Below are 24,544 nucleotides of genomic sequence, written 5' to 3' on the forward strand. Positions count from 1 at the left end.
TCCGGCAACGAACTGTTATATCTTAAAATTGACTCACTGTTCTTAATATTTGTTATCCTTTACCTGAAATACTTGCAAAATTCAGCAAAGGCTTTAACTTTGAAATTCCTGCATCATTTTGCAGATAAATGTATACAATGTACATGTACTGCAATTGCAAATGACAATGTCGACACAATTTTGCAGAACGACTAACAATATTTACTTTATTAGATCCTATCCTAATTTTGATCGATTGCAGTAATTTCTAAGATATTGAACATATCCTTTACTATAGCAATCGAATCAATTTGTGTCAAATTTATTAAAAACTCAATTAACTTACATTTGGTTCTATGCAGTAAATTGGAAATATTATATATTTTCCTTATGTGAAATGGATCGGAATGGATCTTGCCGGCACCAATAAGTCTAGCTTGACTGTAGTTTCACTATTTGCCGCTTTTCTTGAATAATAATTAAGTTCCGCAACATTGATTCGGGTTAAGGCAATATGACTATTCCATCCGTTACCCCATTTACTGTGGTATACAAATTGTATTCATATTGTAGGTGGACTCTAGGGACTCACTATGCAGTGCCTTCGTCAATTATGTCCTCTTGGAAACAGTAATTTTACACTTAGAAAGCAAACAGTAAATTACATTTTATATGCATTACTGCATGAACCATAAATAACTATTTTATTTTTTATGATTAGTTTCTTCAAAAAGCTGTTATTACTAAACAAATGCGATAGATATAACTATGTCTCCGTGCATGACCTCATTGCAAACATGGTTTTAAAAATCTGCGCATTTTGTTGAAGAGATGTACAAATATATTCATGTCATTACATCGAGTTATGAAACAGTTATTGTAATTATACATAAAATCAGGTTCGAAATGCATACACAAAACGTCTAAAGGCATATTTTTCGAATTATAGTTAGCCTGGTCGAAGAGAGTAACATGCATACATACAAATACTTTTTAGACCGAACACACTGTTTTTATTCTTGAAATATGTCATAAAAATATACAATTTTCGAATCATTGCCCCCCTAAATGACAGCTATCATAATTGTGTTGAAGCTTAACAATTAGGTAATTTTTGTTTTTATATTATTGTTTTAATTGTTTGCTTTTTCGTTTATAGCCCCTTTAAATTTTTTTGAAGTACATTTCCAACCAAACTGGACAAGGCATACTTCTATTTAGTGAACGCTCCGAGTAGTAATAGTTTTTTCAGATATTACAAACATAAAAACAAGATGACTATGATATACAATATGAAAAAGATAATTTCATAAATACATCACGTCAATAGGTTCTTTCGATCAAAATGTGACAGGCAGACAAAACTGAAAAGCTCTTTGTTGGAAAGATAACCTCCGCTGCTTCTATTCTTTACTTCGTTGTACAAATTGCATCAATATTTTTAATTGATTAAATCATTATATTGTTATTACCACTCGGAGTGCTTAGTAAAATGAGTTTTGTCGATTCATAATTGTTTGGCATTTATTTTTATTTACATACACTGTAGTATTCCGTCTTTGCGTATTGCAGAGTTATCTTCTCTTGAGAGCAGGTATTGATTGTTACGTCATTGGTTTGTGTAAAATAAATACGTCGTTTTCTCTAAAATTGATGACGTTACTCTCACAAACAAATGACGTAACAATCAATACCTGCTCTCAAGAGAAGATAACTCTGCAATACGCAAAGACGGAATAAGGTTTTCTAAGAAAAACCTATTTGATATCTATGTTTGAAGCGTTATTTTTAAAAAAAAGTAGAGAGTAGGGCGTTATTAGTAAACATTAAATGTTCTTATGACGTAGTCGATCTGCAAATATATGATCTCTTAAAACGCTTACATCCATGCATTCAGGTGTGTCATATGTGTCGGGTGACTAAGTGAAATTTACAAAATAAACAATGACAAAAAATGTAGAGGATGACTCGTGACTCTAACATGTTCAACTGAGACTGCGCAGGTTTGTACACGTATGGGATGTAGATGGATCTCTAAGCAAGGTCGTTCATTTCCCTACGGATCCATACTCTTTATCCTTCAACCTAATTAGCCATGTAAAATCATGGCTAGGCCAAGCAAGGACAACAGCATTCAAGTAAATAATGTATCACATGTTCCTAAAGTAGAAGAGTCATGATGACCTTGATTGATTCTGAAGTTTACATACGTAATTAAAGTATGAACCCATTTAAGTCCCACGTCATTGCCGGAATGAATATTAATATAGAGTATACGTCATATTGGGTATTTTCAAACATACAATAATCCACATTGTATGTTACCAAGACGACACTGTATAGTAAACAGTTCAGTTCCGGTCGGATTTAACTTTTCAACATCAAATTATATGACATTATTCTTGCTGATATTTTGGATTTGTGTTGACCAATAATGTGCGCATGTCAATCTTATGTAATTTTTCAAGACACATTGTGCAAACAAGATTGCAACATGTTCTCATCAAACCAAAAGAGGTTTTTTTTATCATCAAGCACAATTTAGAAGTTCAGTACAGTTTCCTCTGGTGAGCTTTTAAACCTTAATATCAGGAAAACCGCCTTCTCGAAGGAATTCCTTCAGACGTCCAATCCAACAAATCACGAAGTCCATCAAATTGGCTTTTTATCGCCACACGCTATAAGTCGCCGGTTCTTCCGACAAATCTTGCAAACATTACACTCTGAATTCCGTCCTTCTCGAATCGATGATTGAGATCCTCTTCAAGATACATAAACAGATGTGATAAAAATTGAGTGGTACTTTGTGACTTCATGGTGCTTTTACACACTTTAGTATACCTTTCATCCATCTCTGGAGAAGTTGCAGATGCATCCGTGATCAGACTTTACTTGTCTGGCATACAATGTAGTGTAGCCCTATCTCTAGTGATTTGTATTCTGAACCCAAATTTCCTATGGGATATCACTAGCATTTGCATGTCTGTCATGGGTTTGCAAACGCGCAAATATTTTGATGCCTCCTTTTAACTGACAAAATGACGAAGACAATTCAACCTTGATTGACTATCACTTATCCTTAATGAATGACGTCATCATTTGTCTCGTAGTGATGTCAAAGATTATGTTGTAATAGATGACGTCATATTTAGGTAATGATAGCTCATTTGGTCAGTAATGACAGCAGAATATTGTAAGTAGTCCTTTGTATCATAATCTGAGCTGCCAACTTTTAATAATGTACTGTAAAACTATGAGACACAATATTGTTCCGGTCGTTGATCGTAGTATAACTGCTACATCATGCACCCCCTGTTGCACGGTGTTTTCCACTCTGGTTGTTTGATTAAATGTTCCTGTAAATAAAAAATAAAAATAAAAGATTATTAGAAACAAACTGAACCTCAACAAATAAAAACATACTCATGGTACATACAGCTGCAGTTTTTATTCATTTGCTATCTACATTTACTTCACAATGTACGGATTCTGGGTACCAGTCACCATGTATGTGGTTACCGTAACAGTTAAGTTATCGTTGACAGGTAACAACATTACAATAACAGTTCCAATATCTTTTTCAGTTGCCATACAGTTTCTGCAACAGTTCCATGTATAAATCACTTAATATAACAGTTCTAGGTATTGCTCATTTGTAATTCAGATACTACATGTATGACATTTCTATGTATCATTTACATGTTATCTAATTACTTTCACTGGTTTACAGTAATTTATTTTTTGTTACAGTTAATTGTAATGTAAATATTCCAGTACCATTCGTTGGTGATATAATTACTACATATGTATATCAGTTCTTGGTATCAATATGTGATATCTACCATATCGTTACTATAACACGTCGTGGTACATTTTCTGGTAATGCAGTGAACAAAAAAGTTCTATGTACATGTATTGTTCAATTGAACCTCAGTAACTATGTTATACATGCATTATTAACAACTATAACAGGTCTGGGTATTTATTTATTTTAATATTTTACTTTTACCATACACTTATAGTTTTAGTATCACTGACGTGTTATACCATAACTATAACAGTTTTTTGTAACATTCTATTGGTATATGATATAACACAGCAATCATTTACTTTTTCGATAACTACTAATATCAGTTTCAGTGTTATTCACGTGTTATACAATAACTGTAACAAGGTGTAACTAGCTTCACGAATAGATGTTTTCAGCACGAAATGATTTGTCTACTAGAAGTGAATCGGTGTTCCTTCCTAATACCGCTTTTATATCCCAATCTTTTAACCCGGTGAATCAAGCTTCCTGGGCTTATTGTCAACCTTTTTGTCTGCAGGATTGAGCCGTATTGCATTCATTCCACTAATCACAAATCAATTACTTGATAGCTTAAAATGTTCATAGGAAAGTCAGTCGATAAGTGAAAGCCTGTCTTTGATTTTGTATACTACCCCCTACTACCCCATAAAGAAATAACCAATGTGTTAAGTGTTTCTAACTCGATTTCATTTAATCAGTGATGGAAGCAAAACAAATCAGTTGGTTTAAAACGCCCCAAAATAATGTCCACAACAGACGGTGCGTAACATGATTGACTGATCGAACTCTCCTTTCCATGTGGGCGTCGATTAATTCAGAGAGAATGATTATTTCTGTTTCAAAATAGCATTGCATACAATATGGCAAAGGCGTTAAAAGAAGCTAAGGCAGAAACTGGTAAAATGTGAACCTCTACATGAAAGATGAATTTCACTAGACACTATTTATTATAAGACACAGTTATTGGATGTTTTTTGCCTTGAGACTACTTGGGAATACAGCTGATATATTGGTTTGTTGTGCAAAGGGCTGCGCGAAACACTGGTTGGAATAAATCTTGATTTCAATAGCTAAAAAATAAAATTTGTTTTACTGTCTGCAAGATTTTTTTAACCTGCATTATTTCTTACTTTTTCCTCCTGGTGTTAACGACTGAAAGCTACGGCAGTTTCAGTATGAGTAGCGGTTCAATCTTTACTGAAAACTTCTGAATCGATATATCATTCTTAAAAACAGACTAATAGGCCGACCGATATCCGGGAAATATATTTCAATATCCACGCGTGAAATGTGTCAATATATCCAGTTAAGGATGAAGTGAGGTCAAATGTTTAGTTGGAGCATTATATTTATTTATCTGTTTATATAAAGGCATATTTTTAACTTCCTACTACATGTCTAGATTAAGGCTTCTCCATGTTTTACAGTATTATACATGCTAGCCTACCGTAGAGGACAGTCCAATTCTGATGCTGAGAGAAATCATTTTATCTTGCCCTGGACAGAGATATCCACACGATTTCAAGGGTGATTTATCCCTGTTTCACCATGGGTCTGAGACGAGATGTATCTCTAGTCAGAACAATTGTACGACGTCATTTTAAAAATGCCAAATTAATTGATCTGACGTCAGCAATGTATTGACTAAAATCAGCATTACGTTATGTATATATTACAGGGTCAACTGGGTAAGGAAATATAATCACATTATGATGATATGTGGAATCTCAATACGCTAGAAAAGATGATTAAGTTGCAAAACAATCAATTAGCCTTTGGCAAATTAAGGATATTTTCAACTCCAAAGCGATGCAAGTTTTTTTCCATGAGACCAGACAATAGAAAACATTCTGCACCAACAATAAAGTGACGTCACGATCGGAATGCAACATTTCCCTGCTGATTCGGGAAAATGACGAACTCGAAAACTAACCAACCAGCCTTCTGTGTTCACAGACCTTAGGGATAAAAGGTTTGAGAATTAAGCACTGTGCAAATGACGTTAAAAGACATTTCTTTGTAATGACTATTTTAGATATTTTAAAATAGCGTATTTATGACTCCAAGCCCCTTACAGTCGTGTTAAAATAAGTGTGTCATGTACCCCATAGGAAAAATGATTCGAATGCGATTTGAATTGCATTTGCCTAATTTATAATTGCTGATTTTCTTCTTGTGTTTCGTAGTATTGAGGAAAATGCGCTCGATCTTCTTAATTGTCGTGTATCCAGCAGATGCGGCCATACACAAATAAATGTAGGAAATTTTACTCTTATTTCTTATTTCGTAATTTGTGATAAGATTACAAGAATCGAAAATCTAAGATTTTTATGTGATTACCAGGACACTAGAAATACGTAAGCCGTCAACACCATCATCGTTAATATACCACAGGTTAAGTGGCACATATTGTTACTATTAGGGCGATGTAAGGTATGATTGAGTTTGACGCAGCACACCTTTATAGCCAGCTCATCTTTATTCAAATACTGTTACACAACAACTTGCCAAGCTGTATCCATGTTATAAAAAATCCTAATTCTACCTTCTATATATGGTTCATTAGTGATACGAATTGCTGACTTTTTTGTTTTTATCTTATGCATATAGTTATATGATAATAATTGTTGTCCTGACTTTTTTTTACCGAAGAGTCGCATTTCGAGCAAATGTACACAATTTGCAGAATATCTTATAATTGGTATCAAAATGCATATTATTGGTGTTTGATATGCTATGAAAAATTGTGATGGCTTGTCTTAATCACTGATGTTATGAACACCTATCGTTGGGAACACTGCATCAATAGGATTTGAGTTAGAATTGCTACACGTAGGGGGTCGTGGATAAACCAAAAGACGCTTACCCACCAGGTTATTATTTTCTTTAAACATTTTGAAGGTGTTTTTTTCCTTTTTCTTTTATCCTAGTTTCATCGAATTTGTTTTTCTTTTACGGTTTCGATAATACTTTTCTGTTCTTTTTACTCATTACTTGAGTTCCTATGACAAAATTTTGGTTATTGTAAAAGGGACATAGAAACGATAAATTGCATGTTGATTTGTGATAGCTTTGGATACTTCTTTTTCGACCATACTCTACATGTAGTTAGTTTCACTGGTTTGTTTAAGGGAAGTAGACAGTATGCCTTACAGTAAAGGTTGAAGTAAGATATTATAATATCGTTGGTAGAAACTATTTAAATGAATAATTGTACAAGATTAATAAAACAATGAAGTGATTAAAACGGATAAAAAGGTGCAGGAACAAAATATACTATGGTGGGGCTGTCTAGCGTCACTACCTACAACAAATGTAGGACCTATGAAAGGTTAAACAAGGAAAACAAAAACAATGAAAATAATAAATGAAAATGAATTGGAAAAAAAAAGTAAATAAGTCACGTAGTTATAACTATTTGCTATTTAATCGTCTATAAGATATTCATACAATGTATCTGTTATTGAGTTCCTTCGACATAATGATCCATTTTAACTGGGAGTAGTTTCACAAAACAAAATACTGTATTGTGTATGATGAAAAGAATGTGTGCTGAAGTAATTCGGGGTTCAAGATAACAGATACTTTAAAATGTCACACAATGATATCAGAACAGTCTACTACGTCCTCAGGTCCACATTCTAAATATTTTCCAGACAGTTCACCTTATTGATTGCCCAGGTCCCCGACCCTTTTGGGCGTATAGTTCAAATTAATCAGGACATTGCGTTATCCTTTGAACCTCCCGGGTGTTGTAGAAATTATATTGTGATGAGGTTTCCATCGGGAAGGTAGCGATCAGAAAGTCATGAAATTTCTTAATTTAAATTAGAAAAATAAATCCATGATGAAATCCAAGAAATAATTACTAGAAATACATCATGGATTGCCATCATTGTTGCTACAGTATGTTGTGTGTATTCCATGACATCTGCTTCTAATATTAGCAATGGCAGAATTGAGACGCTTTTTTTCAATCATGTAAAAACCCAGTTATGACGGCATGGTGACAGAAAGGCAGATTGTTCGGTAACTTGTTATTCAGTCATATAATCAACCAGCAATGACGGCCCGACGACAGGATGACAGATGTTTCATTGACGTTTTTCTGTCATATAAACAAAAATGATAAAACCTTTCAGATTTGGCTTTCAAAAGCTGATATCAAAGACAATTAGGTATTTCTTTATCCTAAGAACTCTTTTTTAGGCGAATTGTGAATTGGAGTTTTAGACAGGTGAGGACTTTAGCCGCAACTACTCTGTGATTACACTGTAGTCAATATATACTTACATTTACAGACGTTGGTTAGTATATTTGTTTTTTGAGTGCATATCAGTGACAATACGGCAAACTGAATATCATATTAGTGATAATACGCCTATCTAACGAATGAATCATATAATGTCTAATTACCCATCAGTAAACATTTGCCTAACTAACGTTCATGACATGCATAACTAAGGATTATATTCAATGGCAATGTGCCTTATTGTGTACATGTATATTAGTAACAATATCCCTAGCTACAAACATTGCACCTCATCGAATGCTTGTAAAAGGTCATGCATAATTCCTTCATATTCGCAAGAAAGTTATATTCGTGTCTTACTATGCTTCGATTACTAACAAATTTCATGTCACCTTTAACTTTGCTACTGAGCAGTTTTCATATGTAAATTATATGTTTGCAAGGGGCATGTGCCTCGCCTTAACGATACAATAGCACACCTTGCTATTAAATCGTTGTTCGCTAAAATACTCTAAAGTTTCTTTAAATATAAAATCGTCAAAAATAACTCGATACATTATCAAGTTTAAAACAAGGATTGACAAGCTGAATATTAAGCAGAATCGCATAATATATAGGACTTTTCGTTAATACTCTGAAAAGTTTTACAAACTTGATTTTCTTTAACAATTCATATCGTTAAGAAAGCATTTTACGACCTACTTGCTTTCCTAACGATATGAAATCCCCAAAAGTAGACTTCTATAAAAAAAAAAAAAAAATGTGTGGTATTCAAGACAAATAGTATTTTCTGTTTTGAAAACTGATTTCCTCTTTATTTCGGCAATATTTAAAAGTTTAAAAAAAGATAATGCGTTCTTGTTTGTTTTTTTTTGTATTAAAGATGCTTTCAACTTCCGATACTTCAAACTTCTTAACATTAACGTACCAAAATAATAAAAAATTCAGACTTTGTTTTGAATTATAATTTGTTCCTACATTTATTCGACGAACTATCCTTTTTCCTACTTTTTATGTGACACGTCTCATTGACAGAAAATGGTAAAAAGATATGGTTGTGGATGAATATATTGATTGTGCACGTCCAGGCAAGGTTAATAGTGAGAACCCTTACAATTAAATATATACCAGTCCTGTACAAGACAATGAACCCTAGAAACTCTCGATCTTTACAGCCCGTCGGTATGGAATTTCGGAATGCACCTATACGAGATTGTTTTGTAAGATAGCCAGCCATAACGATTTCTATTTTTCTGGTCTTGCATTTTCCTTTTCTTGCTAATTATACCCCTACAATCCAATATACAGTGATCGATGTTAAATAACCTGCGAGGAATATGATAAAGTCCGTGAAAGATTTTGGCTGTTGACGAAAACAAGTTACAACCAGCGATCTTAGAGATGAAGGATGGTGAGGTTTATAATTGCCTTCATGAACTATTGGAAAAGACATGTTTTATCCTTGAGTGATGTGAAGTTCGATGATTTATATTATGATTATTAGTGTGTATTGCTGTTTCGTTGCAACTACCTACATGTAGATTCCCACTTTGAGGGCGTGACATTATTTTATTTACCATATCTTTACATGGCGAGAGCCGTCGTCGAAGAAGCATAACAAATGCACACTTCCGGGGCATCTGGTCTTATTCTCTTAGTAATTTTGAACAATGTCCATATCCATATTTCATCTGTGCATTTTCCCCCCTTGCTCCATTTTATTTATTAGTTTGAATTAAGGTTTTCTTGAAACCTCGATTCATCTTTTTATCATACTGTTCATGTGCCAAATACATCTTTTTTCAATTATTACAACAGCAAATGCATGTGAACATGCTTTAAAAAAGTACTGAAACTAAAATAAAACACGTCATAATGACAACATGTGTAATGACGTCAAATAGGACAAGGCCTAGAAACTAAGATGTGAAGCGTGATGTGAAAGCATTAATGATATGCATTTGATAATCTATGATTAGTCTAGGGAAATACTCCTTGAGAATTCTCAATAAGATCTACCATTAAGCCACATCTAGCAATTACATGTAAGTTTACATTATTATCATGCAGGCATCTAAAAAGCGACTGCTATGACATTTAACAAGTCAAACTTTTAATTCATTTTAAAACTGAAAAAAACAAACAACAAATGATAATTTTGCAGAATACACCAACAAGAGATGTGATATTCACTCACTGATATTTCCGCCTTCGGGACTGTAATCTACAGACATAATCAAACAGTTACTCTTTTCCGTACTATACCTAAAGTACTTGAAAAATTGGAAATATTTGCATGTGGAAATTGTTGCAGTGGGCCATTTGAACATGTCCACGATGTGAAAATTTGCGAATTGGCAAATGTTCTACAATCTATGTTTTTTATACATATATAATCTATATGTAAACATTTGCGTGTGGATATTTTAGCGCTTCTTTACTAAACAAAAAACTACCGCGACTATTTCTGCACCACGAACATTTCCACTTTTCAGTTTATACTTACTTAATTTCGTAATAATGTAGCAACATTACATGGTCAAGGTCAGATACAATCCATCAATAAGTTAAAGGGAGAGATGTCCTTGTGTTTTTATAGTAACGTTATTGTAGATAATCCATCATTACCTTGTTTTGAGTTAATCTCCCTTTGTTATATAAATATATATATAAATACATTTACGTAACTGACTTTGACGTTTATGATGATTTCCCGTCAAAATACGATAGTAAAACAACATGGGAGCTAGACAGGGAAACTCTAACACTTTTATCTTAATATCACATTACCGACATAACTTGTTGTGATGAAAAGTCGAATAAGTTCGAAAATTACATATCAATGTGATAAATGTACGCGTTTTATTTTACTTATCACCTTTATCATCTCAATTAAGGTTAACATGTCAAGTGATACGTGTAGCTTTACTTATATAAGATTTCATATCTTTTCTGACAAACCGTTAACGGTAAATCTCCCCGGTACATGTGGTTTATGCAGGTGTCTCCTTCAACACGTTTGTTACTAATATCATAGGAAAGAAAACTACTATTTCCCTTTAAAAAGTTGTAGAATTCTGCAGGTAAATATACAGCTTCTTTTATATGCACAGATGTGATTTTGTCAAAATGATGTTACATTTGCATAGTTACATTGATTGTATATTGAGCTTAACGATACTAAAGTCATCAACATAATGAAAATGTCCGACTACCTAGCTGTTTTGCTTGTTTTCTTATAATTCTTAAAATAATGATTATCTTCCACACAGAAACGTAATGATGCATTGTACCATTGCATGGTTGATTTAGAACACGATACTACTGCGTATGTATATATATATATCTATATAGCTAAACTTCAATGCTTTGCCCTTAGCATCAAAAGCAACATGGCTGATATAGGAGATTGGTACTAATGTTTCTCGTGTTTAGTTTCAAATTGTTTACCATTTACAATCTGTATATGTGTTTATCTATCCGCGGAAAGCATGTGAAACTGTTTGTTCAAATTGTCTTTGGTGTTTTGAAAAGGATCTATATTTCTAATGTAAATAGTAAACTCAATGTAATGACAAAATGTAACTCATTTTGTCCGCTAAGAACCGGCATATTTGTTTGTTTCTAACGTTTTTAATAATACCTGAGAATTTGAAAACTCAGGATGGTAAAGTTGCTATGTCATCATGCTCCCATCAGCCTTATCGACCTGATCTGAATTCCACTCGGGGTTCTCCTCCCAATCGTCGGAGGGTGAATCGTTAAATCAGGGAAATGCGATAGTATATTGTAGATAAGAAGCTGTATTTATTGGCATGGAAATATGGAATCTGAAGCCGGCACCTATCAACAGGAAGGCATCAACAATCCCGGTGATGAGAGCAGTGTGTATTGGCAAATGTATTATAACATGGAGAATTGGATCCATGTTAAAAAATAGAGGAATTGGGTTCCTGTCAACGGTTGATAATATATAGAAAAAGAATGAGGCGTATATACTGAACCCTGTGGACTGGTAGCCAAGACAAATACATTCCACGCTTCATGACAGGAAAGGAAATATACCGCAGGATCATTGTTACATGTGAGACAGTACATGTTCGGATAATCGGAGATTAACTGTTGTTACGCCTCCTCGCTTTGCCACGTCGACGGAAATTAACACTAATAAACAAGGCCTTAGTTCAATGTCTACTCTGATTATAAATGTGTTCATTATGATTTGGAAAGATGGTGATCTGCATGTTGTGTCTAGATTTAACGGCATTTATAAAAGAACGTGCTATATGTGGTGCAGAAAGAGTCTACATGTACCATTTCACATTTCATTTCCGTTATTTCACTAGTTCTGTTTAAATACTGTCATTTTCACTTCATTTCTTGGTTTTCGCCTACGTTACAGAACAATGTTAAATCTTATCAAACATTTGTAGAAATGTATCCATAGTTCAATGTATCTTCAGGAAGAAATGAACTTTTACGATAAACTAGCATTAACTGGAATATAGTTAAAGACGCCTATAATTGTAAGCGCGCCGATACTAACTGTTAAGGTCGTTTACAGCTGCATGCCCAGGAAATATTTGAAAGTAAATACGTCATTCGGGTTTTTTTTCAAACTGGTGTTCGTGGAATAGACACTTTTGATTGTTATAGATCTTAGTACGTTTACAGCACATTAAGGTGAATCAATTCACCAACCGACTGCACTAAAATTAACCCCTCCACAAATGTTTAGATGTAATTTTTAAGGGATAGTTGGAGAAACAATACCAGCAGATGATTATATACAATTTTTTTTAATTTTTTTTACACAAAATCAAGTTTTGCACAACACCTTATAAACAAAATGAGAAAGTACTCGCTGGTGTTGTTTTTTTAAATGATACATTTCAGGTAAACTTTCTAAATTTTCATTTTGTGTAGAAAACAGATAAAGTATTATCAATATCACTGTATGGTTTTCTTTCATTTTCTTTTATTATTTAAGTTCCCGTTAACAAACAGACCACATAATAACTTCTATTTCTCGAATTTTGTCGAGAACAAGGGTACTGATTTTCCATGAAGTGCATAACTAAACGAAAATGGTTTGTATATCTTATTTCTTTGTCTTATCCTTGTTAATGACAGTATTTACCCGTTATGATGGACTCACTCATAATATTTTATTTCTATATATTAACACATATATATTAACTGCATTTTTATGGAATGGCTCAGTAAAATACCGTATTGTTTCCTGCTTTGTTCACTCGTACGTTTTTGTATGTTTCCTTACACCAAATGTGTACCCAGTTTAACATGTTCACATGCATGTCTATTTTGTTTTAATTGACGCGTTAGATGGAGACATTCCATACCAGCAATTCATTGCCACGTTTTGACGAACAGTGATGACATTAAAGTAGAAGTTACTTTCGTAACAGACATTTGGAAACAGATATTGGTATGGTTTTCCCGGTTAAAGTTTAACCCTAATAGGACAATATTCCTTGCTAACTGCTCTGTTATAAGAGAAGTATGTTAAATAAGTATGCGCCCACGTGTCAAACGTTAAGTTTGATTTTGTTTCTTCGTTTCATGATATGTCATTGGGAACAAAAAATACGTCTTGTTAGGTTTACGATAACAAACAATATCAGGAACGTAAAAACAATTGTGGTAAATATAGCCCCGCACAGATTTCGGTGTACAAATTACATTGTTTGATTTGATTAGGAAATCCGTGTTATTGGCTTATAAATATTGAGTTAAGTATTACTCCCTCAATTTGCTAGGCTAAGACTAACCCAGATTTGTGTTTAACTAACATTTGATTTCATTTATGTCAAAAATAGAGTTTACTTATCCGTTATGACCCGCTGGAGCATTGATTATAAGGGTCACCACACTTTCCGTTACCTTGCCAGTTTTGTTTCGATTGATCACCAAAACATGACCGGTACGGCCTCTAATTGGCTGAAACATGTCTTACACTGTAGCAATATTTTTGTTTTATATAATTGGGCAGATAGTAAGTAAAAGAAAAGAAAAAACAGTTATATTTATGCAAAGCTTTTAAACGGTAAAAACCAATGATGTCGTTTCACATTGCAAGATGTCCACAATATACTAACTTCTCATTGGCTTTAACAAATACAACCAGTCGGAATCAGATAAGAATGTTGATATGCATATTAGCATTTTGTTCCATCGGCAAAAGGATGTCTGCATTTATCTTAGGTTGGATGACATATATTTTAGCCAATTACCTTTGGTCTACCAGTAGAATCGTAATTGAAATTAATAAAAACTTGATTCGCATATGTCACTTGTTAAATAGGATTTACCATTATTAAACATCAATATGACTTATGGTAATGAATTGTGGTGGAAAGGATGCGTATATGAAACTTTTTTTACGCGTGGAGAAAGATATTGCTGTTATAGCAAAATGGCCGCCTTGGTAGGCCTCTGATTTGCTGAAACAATTATTGGTCTAACCCGATTTCTAATAGGGCATCTGTCTTAATGCCTCGTGCTAGATATACATAAAACAATCCTAATGGAATAGTCATTCTAGGTTCAATATGGTTGCTGTAACAATTGATCGAAGTATACATCACAGAGTATATCTGGCAACATAGTTCTTCATCATGGGGGTGCTAATAAGGGTAAACTTTGCATAGAATAAGACTTGTACAGGTATATTAGTCTCGGTATTGATTATGATTATTCTTTCATATTACGCCCATACCTTGAGGTATATCTGGCAGTTTCAAATGCCATCATTTTGCGACACATACGTTGCGACTGCAGAGGCAGTTTGTGTAAATTAGAGATTAAAGAATTTCGTACCACTGCCAAAAAAGGCAATTACGTATTGGAAACTACTGGTGGCATGTTAATAGCTTTGATAAATCATTCCTGAAGGGAAACCGACCATGCAGGAGTTTAATGAAAACTAATAAAGATGAAACAAACAAAACATAGTCAACAACAGTATTCCGGATGTGAAATATTAGCGGTGTTAGACCGGAAATCACAACCCCGGCGTTCCGAATGTTATATAATCGCTTTTTCCGACTGAGCTGTTTGGTCAAATGGCTACAGTTAATGTGTTACCAACACGAAATTAAGGGGAGATTGCTGTATGTACGAAAACAATATAATACAGTGGGATATGCAGGGATTATCAAGAGTAACTGCCAGTTGTCTTTCCGTTAATAGGAGATTACACCCTTTAATCCAAGATGAATGAAATCTGTGCTATTCATTCGAAACCGAATAAAGATAAACACGACCATGCACTTTGTTAAATGGAGCTGCAAAGTATCGATGGTAATCAATAATCAGATAATGCTTTCGCATGAAGCAAAATCTTTTTCAATCATGATATATGCTTGCTGTCATCCGACTCAATGCTTCACACTTCATTGTTGTCTGCTCTTTTTGCAGGTGACTAATCGAACGTTGGTGAATGCAATTCATGATAGTCAGACGATAATCAATATGGATATAGTACATCATAATGCTTTAAACGGTTGATGTGTTATTCTTTGTCTCTGGAAATGGATCAAGCAAATGCGGTATTGCTAATAAATTTACACAGAAGTATTGGCGAAACTTAATCTAGTTCCATTTTCAATATTGTCAACAATAGGCCATTCCGTATTTAGCAGTTCTGTTTCATAAATACTTAATTGCAATTATTTTGTATGATCCTTATCAAAATGATAAATCAATACTTAAAAGGATTGATCTAAACTGTTTTGGCATTTAAATGATTTATATAGAAATAAGTGCATTTTTGACAGGTTCTATGTAGAAAAAAAGCAGCATAACTATATGTTAATCTATCTGAATTGTTATCCAAAACCTTAAATGTTAAAGTGATATGTAGAATCTTGTCAAACAGTTGGGTGAAATAATAACTTAACACAATAAAAACAAGTTTAGTGAAGGCTCTCATACACATACCACCATCGCCTGTTCCAGATTAGCTCGCTACCTCTGATTCTCTAACCTTGACTAATGACCATAAAAACAATCTAACTACATGTAGATATATAACTTCATATTACCATTCAATTGGGTAAACATTAATTCTTTTCAGAGATTCATAAGAAATATTGTACACAAGCGGACAATGGCCTTGCCCGTGACTTTCGACCTTTTATCCTTGACCAATGCTATATTTAAACTCTATTTATATATCCCAATATATAGAACTGTTTCAAATTTGGTGATCAAACATCAATTGAATCGTGTATTAGTGCCAACGTATATTAAAGCGAGAGAGATACTATTGCATGTATTCAGCATTTCCGAAAAAAATAAGTTCGTTTTTAATTGCCATCGCTGTTTTATAGAAATATGTTGTATACAACATGAGAGACAACATTGTTCGAATGTATCAACTATATTTTATTTCTTTTATTCAATATGAATTTAGAAAAAGACAAAGTCTTTTTTATTTTAGTTTTAGTAAATTTTCGTTGAAAAGGGTCAATCCTAATAAATTCATCTGCACATTTTAAATCTAGTGATACAAAATAACTAAAAATAGATAGTTTATATATCTGAAATGGAATTGAAATGTTCACCTGGTGAACGAATTTATAATATAACTGGTTTGGGAAAATCTAATTTAAGGACAAAAGGTAACAATGTATAACACTTCCTGAAAGATTCAACGATGTTTAAGAACCAATGAAATGTCATAACTTACTAGAAAGATCAGTGACTTTTACTAATAATAACATTAATAGACTTACCTCTTTTTCTTGGTGGGATGTTGCCAGCTGTAATGAAGAAATGGAAAATGTTACATGTAATTATGACAAAAAATGCTGATTTGATATAGCGTACAATGTCAGATAATAAAGTGTATGTGTGTTACGGAGTATACATCAACATGCAGCTTACCGTATATTAGACTAATTACTTGATACATTGTAGTTGTTCTAAAATCGATATATCCGTGGTATAAGCATAACATGTATATAGATCATCAAACTTAACAAATTGGTTTTCAACGTATACACCAACAAAAAATGGCTTTGCCATATTTTGTCATGCAAGGAAAAAGAGCCTTTTTAAATTTAATATTCCATTCAAGTCTTCAGTTTGAATAGTAATGCCATGGAAGATATGTGGGCAAGGCAAAGTTAGACAGTGATATTTTATTCGTTATTCGAACAAGGAATATCTTTATAAATTTACTATGAGCCAAGGGCTATGGTTTTCTCGAATAATTAAAATTGTTGATGATTCTTTTTTAAAATCACTTATTTATCCAACTTGGTTGTTGTCCATGATAACTTATGGTCACTTAGGGCCCTTTTTTAAGAATGCTAGCCGTGTTGCGAGGTATTTGGCACAAAATAAGGTTTATACAAAATGTTATAGTTCACCTAATTGTACTAGGTAAAGGTGTTTCCTATCTGTTCCTACACTATTTGGCAGTATTTAACCTGCTCGTCGTTAACTTAACGCCCCCTACATCGTTCAAGGATGGAGGCGAGTGTTAGGGTCGTAAAGACATGTTCATCGATGATAAATTGTCTATTTTATGGCGGTCGTAAATATGGAAGTCGTACTGCCGGAAACTGACACGGTGGGAAGCAGTAACGGCGTTTAGACTGTTAATTTTGTTTAATTACCATGGGTTTCCGTGTGGTAGGTAGGTAAACGCTATTGATGTGGTTATCATATATCATCCCTTTACATATATTGCGTTAGCATGCTACTACATTACTTATTAATCGTTTTTAAAAACTAGTATTAAACAACAGATTTTTTTTATATTGCAATTTCGATAATTCATGAAAGCATTGTACATTTACAGATTATTTGCAGAATTATTCAATTTATGTTCATGTTTGTTCATTTTTGACAAACATTGAATGCAACAGCAAATATTCCAATTCTCGAATCATAGAATGATTTAATATCTTCAGAGACCTAACACGCTGATAGTGTTTCTATATGTCTTTTTTATGTGAACTAAAATCGTTTTTAATTTTAAAAGTTGTTAGATGTGTTAACACACACACACAAGTAAAAAAGGTAAAAATGCCCAGAAAATAGAAAACAATCAAGGCAAAGATTAAAACACTTTCATTGCTTCAAATGCACAGACAATTAATATTTACTCAATGAAATTAAGCTGGCAATTGAATTGTGTGTTTTGTTTAAAAACAAAAATGAATCTTTTCTTAAACTTGTCCTCAAGAAGTTAATACAAATGTGAATGTTACAATAAAAACAGTAAATATAGCAAAATTGTTTATTGAAATAGTGCATGCATGCATTTGTTCTTGTTTAGCGTCCAGACTGTCTCTGTACCAGCTGTGAATTTGTTTGATAATGACATACATGCATCTTGCAATTTCGAAAAAAAAAATACAATAAGAACTGTATATTGATATAAAAAAAAACATGTGTTTCTTAAAGATCTTATAAAAAATGTAAACAACGACTGCAGTATTAAAACAACAAATACTCGTTTCCAGAAAATGTAATTTGGCTTCTTGACAAAAGCCATGCATATACTCACTTTCTGTTCTAAACATAGTCCATCCTACAAATTTAGAGCAATACTATTCATTCATTCAGTCTCACAACTCAACCAAATTAAGTTTCAATCAGACTTCAACTTCTCTGATAAAAAGAGTGTTCTTTGTTATTTAAGAACATTTCAAAATTTCCATTATTAATGCTTTATCTGTAATGTGTTCGCTATTAATACTCAAAATTGAGTTTTTTGAATTGAATAACTTAATTGTGTTACGAGAACAATCATGACATAGTCCCGTTGATAAGACGGTCGATGGTGTTAAGGTGTTAATTTTATAACACTTTTGTGACATTGAAGATTTCATGGAATGGTATGAAGCTGAACCTGTTTGGAAAATATATTTTTGGAGAGTTTGAAACTTTCTACCAAACAGCTACATGGAGACTGATTGCTTGTCTCTTAACCCTTTCACCACTGTAGACCATAATGGGCCTATCCATATCAATGCATGCTAGAGTCTATTAAAGTTACATAGGGGTGAAAGGGTTAACAGGCTACACAGTCACAATATTTATCATCTAGTGGTATATGTTGAGGATCAAACGAGGCAATAATAACATACACACGCAACTAAGCTCACATTTTATATGAAAGCTAGGACAGAATACTGTTTGCCATCATCTAGTACACGTAGTTACTGCGCATTAAATACTTTAAGCGACAAATTTCTACTACTAATAGCAAACACCATTATCTCGAAATAATATTTTATAGTAAACCGATTTAGATGAAAATTGTTTTTTTTTTCAAATTGAACGGAATTAGAAAATGTCTTTTTTCGAGATACTAGAGTTAGCTTTGTTAGAAACGTGCAGTGTGTTTATACATATTGTATTAGGAATATGATGAATATGGGTGAAACTTTACAATATACATTTGCTAATACGCGATAGTCTGTAATGCCTAATACAGAACAGTGTATAATAAAAAAATATTACACACAGACTCGATTTGCATACGTCACGGTACACCTTTTAAATAGGGTTACAGGTACACTTGTATATAACTTTATCAGGTAATTGCTATATGTTTATCAGTTGATCAAAGTAAAATTAAGAGATGATGTTAAAATTAACCAGGTAAAATATTCTTTTCAAAAAGGTTTGGAGGGAAAATGAACATCTACATTGGGAAGATTAATGAAAAAAGGTAGTGAAGCTGGAATGTTTTCATGCATGTAAGGTTCAGAGGTACACTTCTTTAATAAAAGATAATGCAAAGACAAAAAGGTGAAAGAAACATTGATATTATATTGTGTGGCTTGGGTAACGGTTAATTATGTTTTCATAATACGGTGAATATTTTCTATTTTACAAGGAGGAGGAGATACGCCAGGGTTCCAGTTTAGCTCTTACCACTTAACGCAAAATATAAGACAAATTAGCATGCATTTATCAGCTGCAAATTATATTCATCTGTCTTTAGTCTTTCATATTTTTTATTAGTAATTCTTAATTCAATGTTCGTCAAAAAGACATATAAAATAAAAATCAAAAATCAAAAATCAAAAATAATAATAAAATAGTTAAAATTAAAAAAGCACACACACACACACACACATAGGGGAAGTTTGTGATTGCTCTTTTATAAAATAGGTTGGTGCTAAACAAATTAAAAGAATTGGTTATTTTTAACTAAAGGTGTAAACAAAACGATACATACTGGTTTGCTTTAAAGAAACTAATAAAACGTTGTGAGGATACATGCAAAAACCGTTATCATTAAACATGTCTTTATATTACATTACTAAAACAATATCAAATAAGTTGTAAATAATCATCTTTATGCTATTTCAAATTACCACGCATATAGTAACGATTTTATTTACACAAAAAAGTTTGTTATCTTTTTGCTGTCAAGTGTGTGTCAGTTATGGTTTTAGTTTTCTTATCAGTTTTTCTTATGTAGATTTATTTGTCCTGTCCAAACAGACTTTAACCATTTATGAGCCTGTTTGAAAATACAACGTTAAATCGAGTGTGCGTTGCATTCCAATAATTCATGAACTACCTCGGAACAGAGATGATTCAAGAATGGAATACGCAATCAATTTTCAAATATGAATCCAGCGTCTGATCTCAAATTCAGCCAATGTGTACAATGTTTATGTTAAATGAAAATGGTATCAGCAAAATAAAAAATGGAAAATAATAAAAAAAAATCGTGGGCCGAGAGCCAAGTTCCCCCCTTCCTACCTCCTCCTCGCGAGCCATGCATTGAAGGCGTACCATTTAACACTTCCACTCGGACCCCCGTCGTGAGCCTCGCTGACGATCGACATACGTAATTTCCTGTATCACTCATTGAAGCGTACATTATTTCGAGTGTACTTTTTAAAGTATGTGTTATCAAATTAACTTCATCTGTTATTCGTAAACGTTTCCTTGAATCACTTTGTAATTTTTCACCATCAAAAAACCACTGTATTTCATCTGGTGGGAAGTCCTCTCCTGTAGCATTACATACTAAGAGTAGCGGCATCCCTCGCTCGACATAGCGAGCTCCCGTTATATTTATTGCTATGGAAGACAAAAACAAATGAAAATTAGGTAAGAAAGGCGGGGTTTTTAGGGGTTTGATGGTGTGTGTTCTGTACGACCAGGGGTGATTTCTAATGGAACGTATAAATTATAAATCAAACTCAACATTTATATAGCAATAATTGCGCCATGTACATCACAATCATTTCAGTAGTAGTACAATATAAACTATTATAAAGTATATATTGCTATATACAAATTTGTAAAAGTATTCAGACTGAATTCATGTCAAATCATGAATAGTTATCTACTGATATGTTTGTTATTACATGTAATAGACTACTACGCCTGGCGCAGCGCGGAAGGATTCACAACGTCGTGAGGCGCTAAATACCAAAACAATTACAAGGAACTATATAGTGACCTATAATACGGGAAAGCTATAGACTCAATACACAACGTTCAATATATATATTTGTATGTGTGTTCATTATACTACATATATAATATGGACTATTGATTCTTTACAGTGAAATATATTACATTGATATTTGTATAGCATAAGACATGTACAAATGTATGACATTTCTGCTTTCTTCAAAGACCAATTGAAGAAAGGTAATATTTAAGTTCTAAAACAAGCCGAAACAAAGACGTAAACTGTACTATTATTTTGTGTAAAGAGTCCTCATGCTTTGTGCTACACTTTTTCCATGATACTAATAAATTCCATAAACATTTATGCCTCAAACTAGATGTGCAAACAACGGTTATCTATAAGTACTATATCATAGACAGCAATGGAAGATTTTTGTTCTGATATCCACTTAGTTTTTTCATTAATAATTGTAAGGGTACAACATTTTCAAACTGTGCAAGAACGATTGAATACTACCTTTACCTTGTGTTTTTGAACACTAATTCCATGTTCCAAACGGTGCAAAATTTCGAAGAGTGTCAAGATGTACTATCCTTTGGAATTATATCTAGAGTTGTCTATTCAATTTTATGGGGAACACGATGCCTAAAACGTTGGTGTATGGGGAGGACGGGTGTTTGCAAAAGGGCCAGCCAAGGAAAGAGAGAAAAGAAGAAAGTGAAAGAAGAGGAGAATTGAAGGACAGACGGAAAGAGAGATAAAGGCAACACGTTGACCCAGATCAGTAAAACCTGAATTGTATACTAGATACTTACCTTTTTTAAATCTTCTTTCTGAAATACAATTTAATAACGGAAGTGATAACAACACAATACAACGAAAAGAGCTGGAATTATTCACCAATGTAACGTTCGTTGGCAATGACAATTATTTGGAAGCATGCAATGTTTCTACGAAAGGTTAGAAGAAAAATGACAAAATCTAAATTTAAATAATACATTGTTGTTGGAATTTATGAAAACGTACACTAGTTTTAATTTATTCAACTAATTATACAAAGGTGCAGTATCTACGGCAAAAGTAACGGAAATACCATTTGGGACTCAAAAATAGGAAAAGCATATGCCGCGAAAAGAAAAATAAATAAATTAATACTTGAATGAATGTTTAAATCTAAATTGGTGGTAATTCTTAAATTTGCTAACTTGAGACCACTTTCTTAAATAAATGCATCATAGTCAAGCAATTTTACCGTTGCCCATCTCCTAATAAGCTTAATTAATTTCTGCATTGTTGATTGCATACAAATTATTCTGTGTGGAGCACGGATATGATTTTTATTATGATATATAATCTGTATATGTTTGGCGCTAAAACACTGTTTTCTCATGTTTTGAGTTTCTTAGAATACATGTATAATTATAAAATAAAAGGCCTACAATTTAGTTCATTGCTTTAAACCTATTGAGCTCTCAAATAGTAAATAGTTAATGTATGTAGATATGGTAAAGTAAATACACGTGATTTTGAAAAATGGTTTAAAAGATACATAAGATATTTCACTTAGACAACTGTTACCTTAAAACACAGGGTTTTTAACTATATTCAGCCAAGTCAATACAATCTCGATAAGCCGATTCCATCGCAAAAAAATGAAAGTAAGATAATATAAAATGCCTTATTGACACTACTATACACAATCATGAGTTAAACCAACTGCAAAGACTACTGTTATATAATTAACAGTATCGTGCACAGCAGTAGAAACGATAGATTAAACTGTTTTGACCAAACCAGTTAAATAATAGTTTGCAAATACAATACAAATAAGATATACTTTGCAGTACTGCCACGGTAATTCAATAGTCTATATATATAGTCACACTTCTTGAACATCAGGCCTATCCTGTGAACGGATTGGGAGTTTTTACATAATATGATAAAACGGGGTTTAAGGTTGTAAACATGTGGATGACGTAATTGAAAAAATCATCGAAGAAAAAAATACAAAATAGTAGGTGCGTGGATTGTACAAAGTATAGGTATGCAGTTTCATAATAAAAAAATGGTCATCTGTACTATTTAAATTCAAAAAAAAAAATTAGGGAGAGTTAAAAAATAAAATAATACCACACTCTTTGAATTCCAACATACCTATTATTAATAATGAAATATTTTGTCGTAATGTTCTGTGTTTTGAACTGACTTGGCACTCATAAATGCCTGTGTCTGACGTTTGAGCGTTTCTTATCCACAAATTCCATTCATCTCTATACGGTACATGATTGGCTGAGTACCGCTCGTCTGCCGCGAATCGTCTTTCTCCCACCAATATTGGCGTGATATATGGAAGTTTTCGCCAAGCAACCTGTAACAAAGAAAGACGTTATCATAAAATTAATAAGTAGATGAAAAATGAACGATGTTAACGCTGTTTTTATAATTATTTCTTCCGAATACCTTTGAACAACTACTGTGAAATCAGTAATTTTAGTGTTTTTGTTTTATTATCCTTGAACTCCATCCACGAATCCATAGGTTCACGAGGTTATTACAAGTTTGACATAAAACGATTCTCCGTTTGAGTGGGTACCCGTAATCCATGAATTCATGTAACCACTAAATTTGGGCCCCACGAAAATGTATCGACCGAAGACCAACTGCAAAGTGACATAACCCGAACTGCGTATGTGAACACTCCAAGCATCACTTTATGTGCACGCTCGAAGTATTTCAACGTGTGTAGCTTCCTTTGTCTAAAAAGATAACAACACGTTATAGAGCTACTTTTCGTGAGACAACCAGTACATGTATATTCAAGCGTGAGAACACTCTCCCATTGGAGAGTATTCAACAACAAACGAAGCCCATTCACTTTGTGGTATCGTTTCTTTAATGATATCTGTCCATATACAGGCAAAATACTATATAATGCCACTCTAGTGTTACGTACCTGGCGGAACTCTAATATTTATTTTTGTTTTATATATGACTGAAGTGCAACTAGGCAGGAGTACTACCGTTGACCAATTATCTCATTGGTCCTTGGTCAAAATCCTAACAGTGTTCCTTCGCATGA

The 24,544-nt window shown here is 33.2% G+C and overlaps 1 protein-coding gene across 3 annotated transcripts in view; it reads right to left on the reverse strand.

Moving 5' to 3' along the window:
* Positions 1-1,722: 1,722 nt before the first annotated feature.
* Positions 1,723-24,544, reverse strand: part of LOC110456085 (zwei Ig domain protein zig-8-like) — a 171,764-nt gene continuing 148,942 nt past the window's right edge. Inside the window, exons 3-8 of one of the 3 annotated variants that reach the window (XM_021506624.1) lie at positions 23,620-23,833; positions 22,281-22,298; positions 20,835-21,125; positions 18,586-18,609; positions 16,802-16,828; positions 1,723-3,335 (exon numbers count right to left, since the gene is read on the reverse strand). In XM_021506624.1, coding sequence (XP_021362299.1) covers positions 3,190-3,335; positions 16,802-16,828; positions 18,586-18,609; positions 20,835-21,125; positions 22,281-22,298; positions 23,620-23,833 — 720 coding nt within the window. In that variant the 3' untranslated portion in view covers positions 1,723-3,189. Of the gene's footprint in view, positions 3,336-16,801; positions 16,829-18,585; positions 18,610-20,801; positions 21,126-22,280; positions 22,299-23,619; positions 23,834-24,544 lie in introns of all 3 variants that reach the window. The other 2 variants (XM_021506625.1, XM_021506623.1) reach the window with 2 other exon arrangements.

This window comes from Mizuhopecten yessoensis, unplaced genomic scaffold (genome assembly GCF_002113885.1).
Source record: "Mizuhopecten yessoensis strain PY_sf001 unplaced genomic scaffold, ASM211388v2 scaffold8507, whole genome shotgun sequence".
Classification (NCBI taxonomy): domain Eukaryota; kingdom Metazoa; phylum Mollusca; class Bivalvia; order Pectinida; family Pectinidae; genus Mizuhopecten; species Mizuhopecten yessoensis.